This window comes from Bubalus bubalis, chromosome 10 (genome assembly GCF_019923935.1).
Source record: "Bubalus bubalis isolate 160015118507 breed Murrah chromosome 10, NDDB_SH_1, whole genome shotgun sequence".
Taxonomy (NCBI): domain Eukaryota; kingdom Metazoa; phylum Chordata; class Mammalia; order Artiodactyla; family Bovidae; genus Bubalus; species Bubalus bubalis.
The window spans coordinates 81,069,878-81,089,269 of record NC_059166.1 but is presented as its reverse complement, the minus strand read 5'-3'; the positions used below and the strand labels follow the sequence as shown (position 1 = coordinate 81,089,269).

The following is a 19,392-nucleotide window of genomic DNA, read 5'->3' as shown; positions in this document are numbered from 1 at the left end:
GTAAGTAGTTCTTACAAAGGAGATTTTAATTTGAAATATTATTTTGTAGTTCAAGAAATCAGTATAAAATTAAGTTTAGACTTTGTATTCAGATTAGTAGTTTGTTAAATATTAATGACAGCAATTTAGACCTTGCTCCCTGCCATGAACTATTTTTTTTTTTTTTACAAGTGTACTGTTTAAAAATGAACAGTGCTTTTGTATCACAGTTTGGTAGGGAAGGGTGGAAGTGGTATAACGATGCTGGTCACTATTAAGTATTTACAGTTTACCAAACGGTTTTATGGGCTTCCCTGATAGCTCAGTTGGTAAAGAATACACCTGCAGTGCAGGAGACCCTGGTTCGATTCCTGGATCTGGAAGATTCACTGGAGAAGGGATACACTACCCACTCCAGTATTCTTGGGCTTCCCTTGTGGCCGAGCTCGTAAAGAATCCGCCTGCAATGTGGGAAACCTGGGTTCGATGCCTGGGTTGGGAAGATCCGCCGGAGAAGGGAAAGGCTACCCACTCCAGAATTCTGGCCTGGAGAATTCCATGGACTGTGTAGTCCACGGTGTCACAAAGAGTCAGACGTGACTTTAGCAACTTCAGACATTGCTCCCCCCATGCACTATTTTTAACAAGTGTACTGTTTAAAATTGAACAGTGCTTTTGTATCACAGTTTGGTAGGGAAGGGTAGAAGTGATATAACGATGCTGGTCACTATTAAATATTTACAGTTTACCAAACATTTTTATATACATGCTCTGACATGCTCTTTTTTTATACCCTGTTATTCAGACAGACCTGCAGTTCCTTTTTGTTTCCCCTTTACAGATGTGGTTACTGGACCTTACAAAGATTAGAACAGTATGACTAAGGCAAATAGCTAATTGACAGAGTTGCATCCCAATTCATGAGGTTGGATTTTTCCTAAATCCCCTGGTAACCCAGTCAGGGAGAGAGGTACTGAGTTTCCAGTCTTAAATTTGGTGTTTACTCCCTAATCACATTGGAAGGTTCTTAACCTCTCTTTTTCTCTTCTTCCTAGTAATATTTGCCCATATGTATATTCTTTAGTTACAATGGAAAAAAATGCAAATAGTTGCATGTAAAAGTGGATTTAAGGAATTTGCTTTTACATTTTTCTAATTTTAAGGTATTCTAGATGTTCTTACAAACTGAAAACCACCTCTAGATGCTGTCAGTTTCAGCTCTCAGATTATACATTCCATTTCATTTATGTTTTTTTTAGGTTTTGGCTCATCTTTTGGATATGGTTTTCTACAGTGATGAAAAAGAACGAGTCATTCCTTTACTTGTAAATATTATGCATTATGTTGTGCCCTACCTCCGAAATCATAGGTACTACTATTATTTAACTAGATGTGTTAGTTAACTCGTATTCTGTTAAAAATAAGTTGTGTTCCTTTATTCCAAAAATGAAATTATCACAAAATGACTTTATTTTTACCTTAAATTATAGTGATAAAAATGTTTCTCTTACACAAGTGCTTTCTATTTCCCATCATTGCTTTAGGTAAATATGAATACTTATGAGTAACTTAATATGATGAATAGTTATAACATAGAGGTTAATGTGGTTTTCCTTCCTCCCAGCGCACATAATGCACCCAGTTATCGAGCCTGTGTCCAGCTGCTGAGCAGTCTCAGTGGGTATCAGTACACACGGAGAGCTTGGAAAAAAGAAGCCTTTGACCTCTTTATGGATCCCAGTTTCTTTCAAATGGATGCCTCTTGTGTTAACCAGTAAGTCCTCCTGCTTCTATTCAACATGCTAATGCATCTCACAGAATCTGTTGAAATCGACTGCTATCTGCAAAGTAGAACGCTTTTTAAATACTAACAACAAAATGTTAATTACATATCATGATCCTGGTTTCTTTCAGTTGGAGAGCAATTATGGACAATCTGATGACACATGATAAGACAACGTTTAGAGATTTAATGAGTGAGTACTATGGATGACAACCTAAGTGTCTTTCCTGTACATGAGCCATTCTTATTTGCTTTGCTCTTGTCCAGAAACTACTGAATTAGCTCTTTGTCAGGTTATAGTGATACGTAGTACCCTACAGGAATATGAAGTTGAAACTTGAAGAAGACAGCATAGTAGATAAATAATCAGTAAACTATTTGGCCTTGTCACATTTGTCTCTAACTTGTTTCCCCAGCACATGGCATGGAACCTGGCACTCAGTAATCACTGAAGGAAGGACTGACCGCCAGGAAGGCCAAGAAAAGCAGGCAACAGGGACAGACCTATCAAACAAGTCACTCTAAGTCCTAGGGCTCTGGGGGATTCCCTGGCCATCCATCCCATGGGCAGGACTCCAGGCTTCCACTGCAAGGGGTTTGGATTCCATCCTTGGTAGGGGAAGTGAGACCCAAGCTGTGAGCCAGGGTGAAAAAGAAGATACTGGGGCTGTGTTATCTCCTTTGAATGAAGAAAGAGAGGGGCCAAGAAGTCAGAATCACTTTCCACCCCACTCCTTCTCTATTTTGTTTGTTTATAAATTGGGGTTCCTCGATAGTATTTCATCTGGGGATGAAAAAAATTTTCTTGATTTTCTTAAAGTTTGAAAATTATCCAACTAATGATCTTAAATAGCAACGAAGTTGAATGAATCCCTAGAATTTTATGTCCCTTCTTAACCAGGCTGCAGTTTCCCCTCTGGAAAAGGGACAGTGTATTCTCTAATCTCCACAGGTTTGTTTTAAGGTTGAGATTCATCTTTTTAACAGTTATTTATTAAAATACAAAAATGCTCCAGGCATTATGCTCACCTTAATCCAATAAGTAAAATTATTTCAGGGAGCAAGTAAGAAGTTGTGAAGGAAATAGGGCGCTACAATAGATTTTAAATAACAGCTCAGGAGCTCACACTTGAGGTGAAACTAAAAAAAAAGACAGCCATGAGCATGCCTAGGAACAAAGTATTCTAGGAATAAAGGACAAAAATTATAAAGTCCTCAGGATAGGAGCAAACTTACTGAGTTCACGAAAGAGCAAAGACAGAATGGCTACAAAGAGGGAACGGGGGTGAGTACAAGACAAGAGGAGGGAGAGCTCGGTAGGCTAGGCTGGGCCAGGCCAGAAGTTTTTAAAACAATAAGAAGGATTTAGGCAGATGGCATAAAATAATAAAGGGCTTTATAAAATGGCATTGTTAGTGATTTCACTTTCTGAAACCTACAGTCAGTCCTCAATTTTCTTCTCTCTCCACATTGCACTTCCTACTAATTGGTCTCTGACTTGTGTATGCTGGTTCTGTGTGCCAGCCCATCTGCCTTGGAGAAGAGCTCCCCAGTCCTTCACCTGAAACACCTCTCTCTCAGATGTCATAGGGTTTCTAGACATTCTTAAAAACGAAAAGCACAAGCATCTTTTTTCAAATCGCTAGATGACCGTAACAACCTCTCTTGCTTTTTTGTCCCCCTCAGCTCGTGTAGCTGTGGCCCAAAGCAGTTCACTTAATCTCTTTGCAAACCGCGATGTGGAACTAGAGCAGAGAGCCATGCTTCTGAAAAGATTAGCATTTGCTATTTTTAGCAGTGAAATTGACCAGTATCAGAAATATCTTCCTGATATACAAGGTAAACAGTGGAAAACTATTTTCTCTATTTTCCAAACTGTTGAGTTTTTGTTGTTCCTTAGAAAATACTTTCCCTAAGTTATAAGTTGGGGTGAAATATTTACCAAATGTTGGTGGATGGAGAATGTTGTAGAATTGGAAATTTATTCTATTGAAACAACAAAAATTAATTATCACTCGTATGTAAAAGAAATCAAACTGAGTTCATAGGATTGCCTAAACATGATCTCTATTTTATTATTTGGGTCAAATTTCCTGGGAAGTCATGTTTGAGAATGAGGTGTAAGACTGTTTTGCTACAGCCAGGCGTATTAGTGGGTTTTTTTGTTTTTTGTTTTTTATTGTGGATGAGAGGTTATTTTAAAGGAGGAGACTGAAATAGACGCATAACCAGGAAATTTTAGCTAGAATCTGGGGACAGAGCAGCGGGTTGTGTAAGGTTTCTGATCGCCTTCATCACCTGGGTTTGGTGGTCCTGCGTCCTGGAGGTATCGGTGCCGTCATCGCCCTGAGCCGCCAGCGGCCCTGTAGCAGGAGTGAACTTGCCCGGGCAGAACTGTTTGCTGCACACAGGTCAGTGTGCGGGCAGCCACCAGCCTCAGCAGGCGGTGTGGGGACTGGGTTGAGAATGAGATTGTCATCTCTTTACAGAGATTATTCCTCTCTCTGAAGATAAAGGACTCCTTCTTTTCTGACTGTTTATACCTAATGTCCAGTGTACATCGTACACGCTACTTGTCCTGTGATGTTTTTAACATTGACTAGATTGGTGCTACTCAAAGTGTGGTCCATGGACCAGTATCAGTCTGTTATTCCATCCATGATAAGTACAGAAATGTAGAGTAAGCATTTTAAGCCTTTACAGCAATTTGATAGAATCTCTTGAATCTAGTAATGAGAACATGGCACTGAATTTTATATATCTTTCTTTAATTTGATTTTTCTAGAAAAAATCAAATTAATGAAATTATTAATCAAATTAATGAATGTATCTGCACCAGATTATAAATTTTTTAAAAAGTTGATTCTTCATCATAGTTTTGGAAATACTGCATCATATAGAAATGTTTATATGAAATGATTCTAAATATTTAGATATTGAAAATATATTGGGCTTTTTTGTTTGTTTTCAGAGAGATTGGTTGAGAGTCTTCGTCTGCCCCAGGTGCCAACTCTTCACTCTCAAGTGTTCCTGTTTTTCAGAGTGTTACTTTTGAGAATGTCTCCACAACATCTTACCTCGCTCTGGCCTACCATGATCACAGAACTTGTGAGTTAATTTTAGTTAATTTTACTCAGGTAGTAAATCTGAATTATAAAACAATGTGACAAGCATCAGCATGCTTACTGGATAAAAACTAATTTTGGAAGAGAATTGAACTCTAGTTAAACCTGTTACCGAAAATTTTTACAGCTGAAAATAGTGAAACAAGTCAGATTATGTCTCCATAAACTTTGGAATATGCAATATTCAGGGTTTTTAGCTCCTTGTGAATCATTACTTCATCTGATCTGGTTTCGTTCATTCTCTTCTACACGAACTTTTAACTGTGTCATGGTTGCCAGGCCTGGTTCCACCTATAGTGGAACCTCCAGGGTGATTAGAGGTGGGTTAGCTGGATTTAGGTGGCCTGAAGGCATGCATCACTCTGAAATGCAGCAGTTACCCAGATAAACTGCTTCAGAGACACTCTGATAAGATTTTGTAAAGTCCCAAACAATAAACCTTCTTAAGTCCCAGATACCAGCCCTTTCTCCTCTCAGACCAAACCATCACCCTCATCTGAACGACTTGAGGGGTGGGGGTGGGGGGAAGAGATGAGTAAGTAAGGAGAAAACAATCTTTTAACTCTGAAAACCCAGCCCTATACTTCCTCACAAACAAATGGCTGTAACATTTGTCTTTTTATGCTAACTATAACTTTGTTCCATAATCACCAAATAAGAGCATGCTTTCATCCCACCTCCGCCAGATGAGTAGCACGGCTCTGTGCTAAACATCCAGTTTTATTTTTAGAAACTAAGTATAATTTCATGATCCTAAAGTTGTATCCTAAAATTTGTGTTTGGATTGATGAAAATATAGCCTAAAGATAACTTGAAGGAAGGATTAGATAAACATTTGACACTTATTCCGTGGTCTTCAGGTACAGGTATTTTTACTGATGGAGCAGGAACTCACTGCTGATGAAGATATTTCACGGTAATATGTAATTCATTTTAGTATTGTCAGTGTTTAGTATCCTAAATCATCCAGAGTGTTACTTTACAACTAGGATGGAATAGACGCTATTTCATCTGAACAGTTTGTGTATTTAGTCTGTTGTTATCCAGTTTATCGCTTTGGGCTATAGTATAGGTTTTTAGACTGAATTACAGCATCCAGATTTGCGGCTGTGGGCCTCTAGACATAAATACGGTCTCAGGCAATGCTGTTTCTACAACTGTCACGGCAGTAATGTAGCGGCATCGCCATGTCAAGAAGGTTGGTTTTAGTAGGTCCTCCCTTTTCCCTGAAACATGCAGCAAAACCTGTTATGGCAGGTAACCTGTAACTCATGTATTCAAACGTCCGTATCTTCCAGAAGGATCTCAGTTTAATGTACTAGAATTTTATTCTTTTTAGTGAAGCAGTTTATTAATATATGACTAAACAGAATTTATTTTTATGTAGTAATTTTTGTACAAATCAGTTTATAAGTTGAAAAGTTCCTTTGACACTATGTGTCTTGAATTTGTTTGCTACTCTTCAGTGCTGGGTTTCTAAGTGTCCCCTGTACTAATAACCGTGGGGATTATGAGAGGAATTTCCCCTCTCACTGTCTTCACACTGAGATAGCGGGAGTAGCAGCAGCAGGCACTGAGTAGCAGGGAGGCCTGTTAGTTTCACAGCTTATATTTTTATGCTTCTTGAGTACAGTTATTCTCTGCTATTTTTATATTCTTAATATTTAAAAGAACAGAAATGAATTTTCGATTTGAGAACAGTATACTTTAGTCATGACCTTGCTTAGCAATTACTGGTACATTTATCAGACTGATTATGAAAAACACTAGCGGGCATTTTGAGATTTTCCGGGAATTACTTGTCAGAGGTACAGCTGCTGACGGCACCGCCCCTGCCGACAGGACCTCGGGCCCCTCCGTGGCTGGCCTGGAGACGACCTACACAGGAGGTAATGGCTTCTCTACTTCATACAACAGCCAGCGGTGGCTAAACCTCTATCTCTCTGCTTGCAAATTTTTGGATTTGGCTCTGGCATTGCCCTCCGAAAATCTTCCTCAATTTCAGATGTAAGTAAAATAAGGATATTAAATAGACATTTTGGAAATGCATTTGCTTTGGTCAGTGACATCTAAGATAGAACTTTTTGTGTAAGTCAAAGTATTTATAATTTTTATTAAAATGTAGTTCTTTTTGGCAGGAGTGTGGGGCAGCACTGTTATTGGGAGGTATTGGAAATGGTTGTCATGGATCTATTAAGACCAAGAGACCATTCAGTCAGCCGGCGTGAGGCAGTGGGACACCTGACTCACCAGCTTCAGGCCCAGTGCAGGAGGTGGTGGAGGTGGCGGCGTAGTAGCTAAGTCATATCCAACTCTTTTATGACCGCATGAACTGTAGCCGGCCAGGCTTCTCTGTCCATGGGATTTTCTAGATGAGAATACTGGAATGGGTTGCCATTTCCTACTCCAGGGGATCTTCCCAACCCAGGGATTGAACCCGTGTTTCCTGCATTGGCAGGCAGCTTCTTTACCACCTTTTCTTTCAGATGATAGTGAACTGAACTAGAGGTGACAGAGGGGAAGAGGGAGAAATTAATATAACTAAATTCTCATGAAATGTCTTGTTCATAAGTGCTCAAAATATTTAACTATGGTTTTTCATATTTGAGCTTCCCTGGTGGCTCAGCCAGTAAAGAAACTGCCTGCAATGCAGGAGACCCAGGTTCAATCCCTGGGTCAGGAAGATCCCCTGGAAAAGGGAATGGCTACCCACTCCAGTATCCTTGCCCGGAGAATTCCATGGACAGAGGAGCCTGGTGGGCTATAACCCATGGGGTTGCAAAGAGTCGGACACAACTGAACAGCTATCACTTTCACTTTTTTTCATATTTGTTAAAGTAATATGCAAGGACTATAAGATTGTTTCATTAATATGTGGCTAAGATAATTGGAGAAGTTATCCACATTAAATTATACATCTATAAATTGTGTTGTATTATTCTATCCAATATATTCAAGAATATTGGCTATTAATAGGGTGCAATGGAATATTAATAGGGTAAAGAGTAAGATACCAGGACCTTTTTTCTCTAAAAACTGCTGTTGCACAAGCTTACTTTTCATTAAATGTAATGGTAAGAACTAGAAATTTTTTTTACATCAATTCCCATTCCTTTTTTTTCCCCCCATTTGAAACCATATATATTCACTTCTTAATGAATTTCAGTGGTTGGATGTCTGTTAAAATGATATTACTCCTGAAGAAATTTAGAAAAGGATACTAAGCAGAACTGTAGGAAACTGTCCAAAATTAACTAGGAAGCTTATGTTCACAGAGGTAGTAAAACTATAGTCTTCATGCACCTTTCCTTTTTAACGTCCATGGTGAGAATCATAACGAGCTTACCCTCTTGTCAAGATATAGAAAAGGGATCAAAAATGTAATATCAACTACGTTTTTTAACTACTATGTCTTTTTTTTTTCTTAAAATCTATAAGGTGGTAAAAGAACATGGAGAATTTAATAATTTTTGAAAGAGTAGTATCTTTTTATTCATGATTTTTTCAAATGTTTAAAAAGATGCTCAGGCTTACTCATTAAGAGAAATTCAAATTAAAGTTATTAGTAACTATCAGAATGGTAAAGATCTAAAAATGTATCTCCTTTTACCCTTAAGTAGAAACATTCTTACTAGTGTTGGAAGTATGCATTGATATTGTCTAATTTTTCTCCCAAGAGGTTTATATTTACCAAAATTCAGAATACATATTTTCCTTAGGCCAATAATTCTGCTATATCCTATGATTTATCCAACCACTGCCCTCTCAGAGACATGCACAAAATTCAGCAATTCATAAGGGTATCCATTATGGCAGTATTTGTAATAGCAAAAAATTGGACAATGTTTAAAACTGGTTAAGTCAGTACCTTCCAACACTGGAGGACTATGTAGCTTATAAAAAGGATGGCATTTTATATGATCTTTCTCCAAGATATGTAATTAAAATAAACAGCAGTCATTTTTATGTATTGAAAGAGATGGGGGTTGCTTGTGTGAATTCATGCTTTTTTATGCATAAACTCCAGATGGATATAAACTGGCAGTATTGGTGGAACCTGTGGTGAGGGGAGACTACCTTTCTTTTGTACAACCTTTTATACTGTTTGAATTGTTTTCATAGATACTAATTTTACTTATTAAAGATGAAATTTTAAACACAAAAATAGAATGGACGTGTACTCAGAAGTCCTACTCAGATCTTTCTTATAACCTTTCAGTCCTTTGCCCACCTTACTATGTAGTAGGTAGGAAACATCTGGCCAAGTATGTGATAGAGATTTTTACCTAGTAATGAAACATGTTACTTGGTTGTGCTCATGAAAAAAACGGTGTTGAGTATTTTCCAGTTTTCATGTGTTCATTACAAATGTTCATTTACTCACTTCAACTCTGTGGGGTAGTTGACTGTCTTTACTTACTGACGAAAGCTCAGGTTAAGAAACAAGCTCAAGGTGACAGGGCTGCGGGCGGCACAGCTGAACATGAATCTGTGTAAGTGGTGGGGTCGTGATGTGTCTACTGTATTTAAGTGGCCTTGTCTTAGAGGCACAGCGTGTATCCTACTGATGCTGATACCATTCTTCTATACATAGGTACCGATGGGCCTTCATTCCAGAAGTCTCAGATGATTCTGGTTTGGAAGTCAGAAGGCAGGGCATACATCAACGAGAATTTAAACCTTACGTAGTACGACTAGCAAAACTTCTTCGGAAAAAGGCAAAGGTATTGCATTCTTTTCAATTTATTTTTGTTAAGTATAAGCAGGTAACATTTGTAAGATATAGCGTATCTTATGTACAAATAGTGAGTTTCTTACTCTCATCAGTAGGCCTTTGTTACAAATGTTTTGTCTTTTCTTTGCCTTCAGAAAATTTCAAAACGAAATTGTACAATTTGGGGACAGTCTGGGTTGTTATTTTGAGTACTAGTTTGTAATACGTGCTTTGAGTGCTCAGAAATTTTCCAGTCTTCTGGCGTCCCCTATTCAGGCAGCAGCTTTTAAACCGCATTCCACAGACTACAGAGATGGAATGGGGGACAGTGATTTCAAAGGAGGTTATATTTGAAGGACATGCAGAACTTGACTTAAAATCAAGTTGTTTCTTTAGGGACTAATGAGTAACAGAACAGAGATGAAGGTGAAAGTTGAATCCAGAGTTTAGGAGCACATTTGGGTACTTTCATTTTGATATTGCAGGGTCTGAAAAAATAATCATGACAACAAATCCAGAAGCTATGTGGTTATAGGTACATTGTCATCCCTGCATCTCATAGTAATGAGTTTTTATAGAACTCCTCCCACAAAATAAAAAAAAAATGTTTTATTGGAAAGCATTTTCTCATCCAAAACACCTTAAAACAAGGTCTTCATGGCCAAGTCCACTTTTCACTGGAGCAAAGGCTATGAGTTCTAATCTTTCCTTCCACAGGACAAGGAGGAGGACTTTAAGACAGTGATTTTGGAGGGATTGGAGATGGCCAGTCATCAGGTGAGGGTGGCTTTTTGATGCTTGTGATATGGCAGCAAAAGTTGCCACATCTGGACCAAATCTTGAGACACAAACCCAGGTCTGGGTTTCAGCAGTACACGAGAGGTAAAACAGGAAGGAAGTCTTTCCAGTGTAGACTGTCGAAGTGAAAGAAGTCGTTCACATGGAAACATGTTTGACTTTTTAAATTTTATTTATTACTGAGGCAGTGATTTAGTTCTGATTAAGAACAGAAGCACTAAAACAAGTGCACTCTTCTTGGTCAAGAGCTTTTTAGTAAAAAAGTCCTTCTATTAAAAGTACCTCTTCTTGACAGGAATATAATCAAAAGGTTATACCATAGTTCCTTACATTTGGAAATCGGCTGTGTAGATGGTTCAAGCATATCACTTGTTTCCCTTCAGACTCAGTTCATCTCTGCAGACCCTTAAATGGCTACTGAATCACACTTGGACTTAGGGCAGTAAAAGTGGTGTAGCTGCCAGTCCCGGGACTGTCATTAAAGCCAGCGTTACTAGGTGAGAGGAAAGGAAAGTGATTTTCTACTAAGAAATAAACTGATAGCTGCTGCTTTTTTTTTTTTAATTTGGCCATAGATAAAGAACAAAATGATCTTTTATTTGTTCCTAGAGACTTCTGAGAAGGGAAAATAGATTCAAACAGGATTTTAAGCACACAAGAAAATAAGCTAGATTTTGCATCTGCTTCTCCACTAGGAAACTAGTGATATTAAAATACTAAGTAAACAATGAAAGTTTCTCAGCAGCATCTTAGAAGGCAAACCCCATTTGTTAACAAATACAACCGACTATAATTCTGCTTCCTAAGTCCCACTTGATATTTTTTTTCTACCTGTTGTTTTCATTATCTTTACTCAGTATGTTTTCCTATCTATGATTCTGCCCCAGTTCAGACATCTTCAGATCTCTCAGAACATTCTGTAGATAGACTGTCTACAACTGTATTTGTATAATTTAGGTGGCTTCTCAAATTAGCTGCCTAAGTTTGTAGATTACTGTTTGTACTTGGTGGACAGTCTTCACATACATTCTCATTTGACTTCTCTGCTGCCCCATTTTATAGGTTGTATCTTGCCCACAGTAAGGACAGGCAGAGCAGGATACCAGCCCTGGAGTAACTTTGCCTCCAGGCCCAGCTCCCCTTCCCCATGCGGTGTGCAAGCTAGGAGCACACAGCAGGTCCCCCCTTGGCGTGCCTCCCCCTCCCCATGCGGTGTGCAAGCTAGAGGCACACAGCAGGTCTCCCCTTGGCATGCCTCCCCTTCCCTGTGTGGTATAATTACTCACCGGGCTCTGCTACTGTCCCGTGGCAGGTTTAAGCCTTCTGCCACAATGTGATTGATTGATGTACTAACAGTGACACGTATGAGACCTTCTGTCCCTTCTTCTGTGGTCATTTTATGACCTAGTCCTCGGGTACATTAGTGGGAGTCCAGAAATCTGGGAGCTTTTTGAGTATATGCAAAGCACAAGATGAACTTTGGTATTTGTCCATATCCAAAACCAATTCCGCTAATAACTAAGCTTGCTTGTGCACTCTAGATGGAAGATCTTCCTATAGTGTACAGTTAATAATTGGCACCAGAAGGCCTCAGTCAGAAGCAGGTGTTTTAGCAAGTCTGGAATGGAGACTTAATGTCATCATTTGTATTCATTTCTTAACTCTGTTTAAGTTTTCTCACAGACTGAGGCCTTCTGTTGCTAACAGCTGCCTCTCTGTTTTCTGCAGAAAAATCCGGAGGAGGACAACTCAGGGAGAGCACTGGGCTGGGAGCCGGGGCACTTGCTGCTCACCGCCTGCACCGTGCGCAGCCTGGAGCAGCTCCTGCCGTTCTTCAACGTGCTCAGCCAAGTCTTCAACAGCAAAGTCACCAGCCGGTGCGCAGGACACTCAGGGAGCCCCGTCCTCTACTCCACCGCCTTCCCCAACAAGGACATGAAGCTGGAAAACCACAAACCATTTTCCAGCAAAGCTAGGCAAAAAATAGAAGAGATGGTAGAAAAAGATTTTCTGGAAGGGGTGGTAAAAACTTGAGCACCACAAGTGGTTCCATTTAGTTTAAATGTAATTATTTAAAACATTTGGTCCTCAGTTGTATAGTTTTTTTTTTTTTTGTATGTAACAAAACATGTTTCAGGTTGTATTTAATTTAAATATTTGTAAATAAGAACAAATGTCTGACTGTGGCCTGAATCAAGTTTAAATAACTGTGGGCTCATGTTGATTATGGTGCCTAAGAGAGATCTATATATACGTAAATAGTCCACTATAGTCCATTGTTTTATTGTCCTGAGTTGTCTTAAATCTGCCAAATACACACTGCACATTTTTTCTATTCGTTTCAGGCTTTGTTTAATTTAGATGGGTTGGAGACTCTTTTGCTTTGACTTATTAACCACATTCTAGTATAAAAATGGTGTCCCTTCTCTGTCAGAGGCTTGGTAATGTCTTACAGCCAGTTTCTCCCACTTACCTTCACTAAGAGGAGTAAAGAAAACTGAGGCTTGGCCCATGCATCCTTGTAAGTCAATGTAGCTCAGGCATCTCCACCTCAGTACAGAGTAGAGGGCCACAGCCTCCCCAGTCACCCCTCTGAGTTCCCACTGATGTTAACTCAAGAGGTAAGTATATAAGAACTGCTTTGAAGACTCTGCTATGAAAAACACTGGTTGCATTTGTATTAAGTCTTCTCCACTCTGCTCAGCTGTATCACCAGTGGTGACTACCAGGACTGCAAAATGACATCGCGGGGAGGTAACATCGAGGAAAAGACATCACAGGAGTTGGTAATAAATAAGCTTTAATTTTCTAGCAGCCTTCATGAATTTTTCCTTGCATATGTTATAAAGTTAATGACTGAATCATATACTTGAGCTCCAGTACTTTACATTAGTGTGATTAATATTACAGGTGAATTTAGTTTCATTTTAAAAAATGAAACTTAACAAATATAAGGCTTATCTATTTCTAAAGAATGATTCTGGTAGTGTTTAAGAAAACAATCAGACCTAGAAACAACCCAGTAAGGTACACCGTAAACATTGCTATGAACCTGTCACAGCAGTGGCAGTGATATTATTCTGTAGGAACTTTTTTAAAAAGTTTTTTTAAAAAGTTCTGCTTTCTAAAGAATATAAAAATTGTCCTCAGAAACCTCGTTGAGGTCTTTCTCCAATTCCTCCAGCCAGCTCAAATACTGCCAAGCTCACTTCATATGCAAGGCTGTCTGTGTTTTCCTGCAAGTGACATAAAAGGATATTAGATGAAAAAGACACAGCAGCTACCAGGTTACTTGCAACTCCTGGGGAGGAAGCTTTCCAATTTTGTTTCACTAACAAATAATTCAAATGAGAACTTTTTTTCATCTTTCAGTAACAAATTACGATAGGTAAGTGGAAAACAAGTCACATTCTTCTAAATCAGGTAAGTTCCTAGCTAACTTTATTTTATAATCTGATTTGATTATCATGTTAAAACTCTGAATAAATTCAATAAGAAAAGATGTAACAATACGTCTCCAGTCAGTAATAGTGTGAAGAGTTACTGACTCTTTAGGCAGTAAGTTGTTAATGGCAAGAAAGCCACAATTGACCAAAAGAGGAAGTAACAGTTGAGGCCCCAGTTATCCTTTCCTCATGCACCAGGGATATTTATTTACTACATTCTGTAATGGCCTGAATTTCTGCAAAAAAGCTATCAGCTACTATATAAATTGAAAAGATCTTTTATTGAGGTTCTGGTCACCCCCCTGTAACTTTGCCTCAGCTGAAAAAACACTTTTTTCTTGATAGGGTCAGAGACTTGAGACGCACACAGCAAGGCTGTCATTTAAAGGAAAAATTTTTGAAAACCAAATTGAAAGCCTAGACACAAGGACAAATTTCAGGCAGCATGGGTGCAGTATCAGTGAGTTTAGAAATGAACTTCAAAGTAAGTCATTTTCATGAAGCAATAGGATGTTTTTAAATGAAGGAAAAAAGTATATTCCACTTTAGGATGCATAAGCTTAATTACTGTGTGTCAAACTAAGTATGTACTGGTACACTAAGTAGTATTCTTAGAGCAGTTAGAAATACGACCCTTTTAGGAAATATAGAATACATTACAAGAAGAATATCTGGGGGAGTTTTAGTCAACTATGTAACTACTACTGAAGAAAAAAGGCTCCATAAATGTTGAACATCAGAGGTTCCAATACCATTAAAATAGTTTTCTTTCCTGCTACCCTCCTCCACCTCTTTAGATTCTCACTGCACATTCCTCCTTCCTGTCTCAGCTTACCTGCGAGTCTGCTTCTGCGTAGACTCGGACTATGTCTTCTGTACCAGAGGGCCGGACAAAAGCGCGAGAAAGCCTGTACTTCTTCACCAGGTCATTGATGGCCTCCTGGAGTCCCGGAGGTTTAACTACTTGTCTTTCAGCATCTGTGGTGCTAATGACTTGCCTGTCTGCAACCTAGGCACAAGCATTTTATGTGTTTTTCTATATCATACTTCCTTTCAGAAGCTTAACCCATTCAACGTAATTCCCACTAAAAGATAATGGCTATTTCATGTCAACAGGAACAGACCTACATTTCAGCTGATTGTACCACCAAGTACAGTACTGAGATAGATCGCCACAGACTGTCTTATAGTCACTACTGAAATAATGGCCAGTACTGTATGGCTTAGTCATTGATCAAATAATCTTAGGTATTTTTTAAAAAGGGGATCATAAAAATCTCCTTTAAAAAAAAAAAAACTGAACAATCAGCAATCATTTCTGTGAACTCTGGATTCAGTATCTGTCTCTCAAAAATGTCTGTTGGTAAATGTGTAATCTGGTATATATCCATATATCCATATAGAAAACAATCAGCAGTTTATCTAAAATGCCTTTAAAAATTCTGTCCCTTGCAGCCCAGATTCTACTTCTCAGCATCTAGCCTCCGGAAGTACTATGTGAACCAAGAATAATGCAGAGGAAGGAGACATCTACACTTGAACCAACAAGCTATCCAGGGCTTGCTTCAAAATAATACTGGGGATGTGGAAGATACTAGTTGAAGCTAGTGTAAAGGGGGTTCATTATTTTGTTCTCTCCTCACATCTTTAAAATTTAAATAATAAAATCTTTTAAAGTGATGCATATTTATTATAAAGTTGGAAACCAAATACTTCTAAATACCAGAAGAATGGTTAAGAGAGATTCTGTAGTTTTTAAAGATGTGAGAAAATGCAATCTTTTCTATACAATACATATGTGTAGAATGAACTTATTTTAGTTAAGTTTTAGAAAGGGAGTGACCCGGCTCACACCTTAACTTTGAGCTGTCTGTTTGGAAGGTCTGTATAGAGAGCATCCCACTGCTGCACGGTCAGGCCCTTCAGAGCCAAGATGGCCTCAATCACCAGCATGTCAGAAATAGCATCACCAATTGTCTGCAAAATGCGAGAACACAAGCACGGCGTTGATACGAATGTCTTCTGTCAGAAAATCATGTCCTGGCTGCCTCGTCCCCCCATGCTGCATGACTGACTGGGGTGGGTAAATGAACTACGCTGAGGGACAGACCTGTATGGGAGGCAACAGTAAAAGGACTATGGAGAATACTAAGACCAGCCTGCCTTTAATCTCCTTGCTCACAGGTAAAGTGAGGTTAGGCTGGATAACTCTGAAGGTTCCAGCATTAACACTCTGAATCAACATTTTATTTATTACTAGATCCCTTCTGAGATATTATGCCATGATGGTGGAAGGCCTCATGCATGGTAAAGTGGAGCTTCTGGTGGTAAAACACACCTAAAGTTGGATACTCTGCCATACCCTGCCACTGAGTAACTCTTTAAGTCTGTTTCTTCATTTATAAAACAGGAGTTATGCCGACGACGCTTCCTGTTATGCAAGGATTACACACTGAGGTATATGAACTGCCCAATATGTGCAAGACTCTCAAATATAAGTTCTATTGCTTTCCACTGACCTACGCTTTGCTCTTCCACTGCCATAGTCTCCACTCCAGTCCCAATCATCTGACCCACAGATGTGCTTCATCAGAGATTATTTTTTCTGAATTCCCTTGACAAGGTTGGTTTCAAAACATATATATATGTATGTGTATATATTTAGCCTCACAGATATACTTCATAGCTGAATCTGTTGACCTCAGCTGTAAACTAATCATTACTTGAAAATCTGAAGCACATGAATGTTCTGCCACTGCATTTCAGTATAAATCTGCACAGCTGCAAGGAAGCTGCCACACCTTCTCCACTTCAGTGTCTGATGCAGTACATGACCCTGTCTACCTTCTGACTGTGTAACTAACCAAGAGTCCCGGAGGAGGGCATGGCAAGCCACTCTAGTACTCTTTGCCTGGAGAATCCCCATGGACAGGAGCCTGACGGGCTACAGTCCACGAGGTCACAAAGAGTCAGAGACAACCGAGCGACTAAGCACAGCACAACCAAGAGTCCACCATCCCCCCACAGTTCTCACCTGGTTAAACAAGTCAATTATATTTTCAAGCATCTTGGCAGCTTTCCTTTTCTCATCTTCTGATTCTTTTGCTAGTTGTTTTATCTTTGTTTCAGCAGCTTTACTAAACAGTACCTACAATAAAAGCATGCCAAAAAAATCACCAAACACTAACCATGCCCCAGTCCTAAAGTACCATCATCCCAACTAAACTACTTTTGAAACTCTGAGTGAATCTGAAGAAACCAAGGGGATAAAAATGGCAGCTGTAGAATATATGAAATTAAGATCAAATCAGAACTCAGAATGTATTATAGGATTATAAAATTGGTTACCAAAATGTGAAGGTTACCAAGAAAATAATCACCCTAGCAAAGGTGAATGAATGCACATGGTGGGTGTATGATGTTGCTGTCAGCCAGCTAAACCAGTTCTGGGCAACCAGCTTCCTTAAGCCTGACCTGTATCCATTCTACTTTGAAGAATATAATTCATTGCCATTAGTACAGTTTTCTTAATTTTTAACAACATAAGCTAAGTAAAAGTAGAAAAGAGGTTCGTCATACATATTACACTATGGCAAACAGTGCCATGGACATTTAATATAATACACATCATGCTGCTCGGGATTCCCGCCACTTTGAATTGCTTGCCCACACGTGACTTTAATGCCTTCAGAGGCCCAATACCGAAAAGGAGCAGCACAGCACGTTCGGTCACTCGATGAAACACAAAGTTTGTTGGTAACTTAAGCTGCACTGGTCACTTGTTTTCTGGAACCATGGCCACTCCCCTTCATTTACACTCTTCACTAGAGATCTGAGCAGATGCAACAAACCTTATGGCCTGTGAAAACTAAAATATTTACTAGTTCAAAAGCATTTACCAACCCTGCATAAGATCACTGAAGTTATATCTCAATTACATTTTCTAGTAACTTACTATTTTTCCTCTTATAGTCATGGCCTATTCAAACTAATTTTGAATTAATGAGAATTATCTGACCTAGATAACATTTTCTGTTAACCATCGCAAATCCATTTATGAAATGAGGCTAGTTATTAAAAAACATAAGAAAGAAAATTTCTGAACCTTATGAACATACTACAGACTTATTAATATATGTTAAAATGGTGAGTATCAGGATATGCAAATTATATCTCAAACTTTGATTCTCCCTCTAAGAGTCATAAAAAATTTTATATGCCTATTGCAAATTAAACTCATTTCTAATTGCTTATAAGTTAGTCCTCAACCTAACACTTTTGAAGAAAAATTTTAAATGATGTATAAATTGCCAGTTGCAGGGGAATTAAGACCCACTTATTTTCAAAGAAACATATACTATAGGAACAAATTAGTATTATCTCTTCACATTCGAAGGAAGATCATTACAATCTAAAAGAGAGCCACGGTTTCACAGAACATAAAATATCAGCTAAATCATTTCTATCACCATCCCAATCATTTCAACAAAGTGGAATATTACCTATTACTAACTAGGTACAGAATTCCATCTTTTAAAAAAAAAAAAGTGCACGCTAAAGGCAAGTCATTATTTATGAGAACTTACTGTGCCGTGCCCATTTGCTTCAAAATAAACACCAATGTCAAACTCTTGAGCTTTGTGGTGCAAATGTTTAACACCAGTTTTAGTACAGTAGACAGGTACCTGAAACACACATATTTATAAAACAGCAGTTAATCAGCAGATATTCACTGTGCACTTCCAACCTCGATGGTGTGGTCACTCACCTTGACCCAGACATCCTGGAGTGTGAAGTCAAGTTGACCTTAGGAAATATAGGAACAGAGCTAGTGGAGGTAATGGAATTCCAGCTGAACCATTTAAAATCCTAAAAGATGATACTGTTAAGGTGCTGCACTCAATATACCAGCAAATTTGGAAAATTCTGTGTAGATCACAATAAACTGCAGAAAATTCTTAAAAAGATGGGAATATCAGACCATGTTACCTGCCTCCTGATAAACCTGTATGCAGGTCAAGAAAAAACTGAACCAGATGTGGAACAACAGACTGGTTCAAAATTAGGAGTACGTCAAGGCTGTATATTGTCCCCCTGCTTATATAATTTATATGCAGAGTATGTATCCAGCGAAATGCTGGGCTGGAAGAATCACAAGCTGGAATCAAGACTGCAGGGAGAAGTATCAACAACCTCAGATACACAGATGATACCATTCTAATGGCAGAAAGCAGAGAGAAACTAAAGAGCCTCTTGATGAGGGTGAAAGAGGAGAGTGAAAAAGCTGGCTTAAAACTCAACATTCAAAAAAGATCATGGGAGAGAACAAGATGGCAGAGGAGTAAGTGGACGTAGAGTACATCTCTCCACAGATACATCAGGAATACACCTTCAGACACAGAAGTGCATGCAGAACACCAGATGAGAGCAGACAGGAGTACCTGACCACTGGAAAAGAATATACAGAACCATGCAAAACTCAGTAGGACGAAGGAACTAGGGGGAAAAACAGGAGTGTTAGTAAGACTGGACCTGCCCTTGGCAGAT

At 38.8% G+C, this 19,392-nt stretch overlaps 2 protein-coding genes across 10 annotated transcripts in view; one reads left to right on the top strand and one right to left on the bottom strand.

Annotated features, from left to right (window-relative positions):
* The window catches only part of DOP1A (DOP1 leucine zipper like protein A), a 124,353-nt gene extending 111,617 nt beyond the window's left edge, over nucleotides 1-12,736 (top strand). Inside the window, exons 29-38 of one of the 8 annotated variants that reach the window (XM_025294826.3) lie at nucleotides 1,239-1,348; nucleotides 1,604-1,753; nucleotides 1,894-1,955; nucleotides 3,449-3,601; nucleotides 4,734-4,870; nucleotides 5,748-5,803; nucleotides 6,730-6,894; nucleotides 9,482-9,611; nucleotides 10,319-10,378; nucleotides 12,128-12,736. In XM_025294826.3, the coding sequence (XP_025150611.3) occupies nucleotides 1,239-1,348; nucleotides 1,604-1,753; nucleotides 1,894-1,955; nucleotides 3,449-3,601; nucleotides 4,734-4,870; nucleotides 5,748-5,803; nucleotides 6,730-6,894; nucleotides 9,482-9,611; nucleotides 10,319-10,378; nucleotides 12,128-12,433 (1,329 nt within the window). In that variant the 3' untranslated portion in view covers nucleotides 12,434-12,736. Of the gene's footprint in view, nucleotides 1-1,238; nucleotides 1,349-1,603; nucleotides 1,754-1,893; nucleotides 1,956-3,448; nucleotides 3,602-4,733; nucleotides 4,871-5,747; nucleotides 5,804-6,693; nucleotides 6,895-9,481; nucleotides 9,612-10,318; nucleotides 10,379-12,127 lie in introns of those variants that run through there. The other 7 variants (XM_006080302.4, XM_044924477.2, XM_044924478.2 and 4 more) reach the window with 7 other exon arrangements.
* A 446-nt stretch (nucleotides 12,737-13,182) lies between these two features.
* The window catches only part of PGM3 (phosphoglucomutase 3), a 27,212-nt gene continuing 21,002 nt past the window's right edge, over nucleotides 13,183-19,392 (bottom strand). For both annotated transcript variants that reach the window (XM_045161976.1, XM_045161975.1), the window contains exons 9-13: nucleotides 18,432-18,530; nucleotides 16,880-16,993; nucleotides 15,700-15,822; nucleotides 14,681-14,854; nucleotides 13,183-13,635 (exon numbers count right to left, since the gene is read on the bottom strand). In XM_045161976.1, coding sequence (XP_045017911.1) covers nucleotides 13,546-13,635; nucleotides 14,681-14,854; nucleotides 15,700-15,822; nucleotides 16,880-16,993; nucleotides 18,432-18,530 — 600 coding nt within the window. In that variant the 3' untranslated portion in view covers nucleotides 13,183-13,545. The remainder of the gene's footprint in view (nucleotides 13,636-14,680; nucleotides 14,855-15,699; nucleotides 15,823-16,879; nucleotides 16,994-18,431; nucleotides 18,531-19,392) is intronic.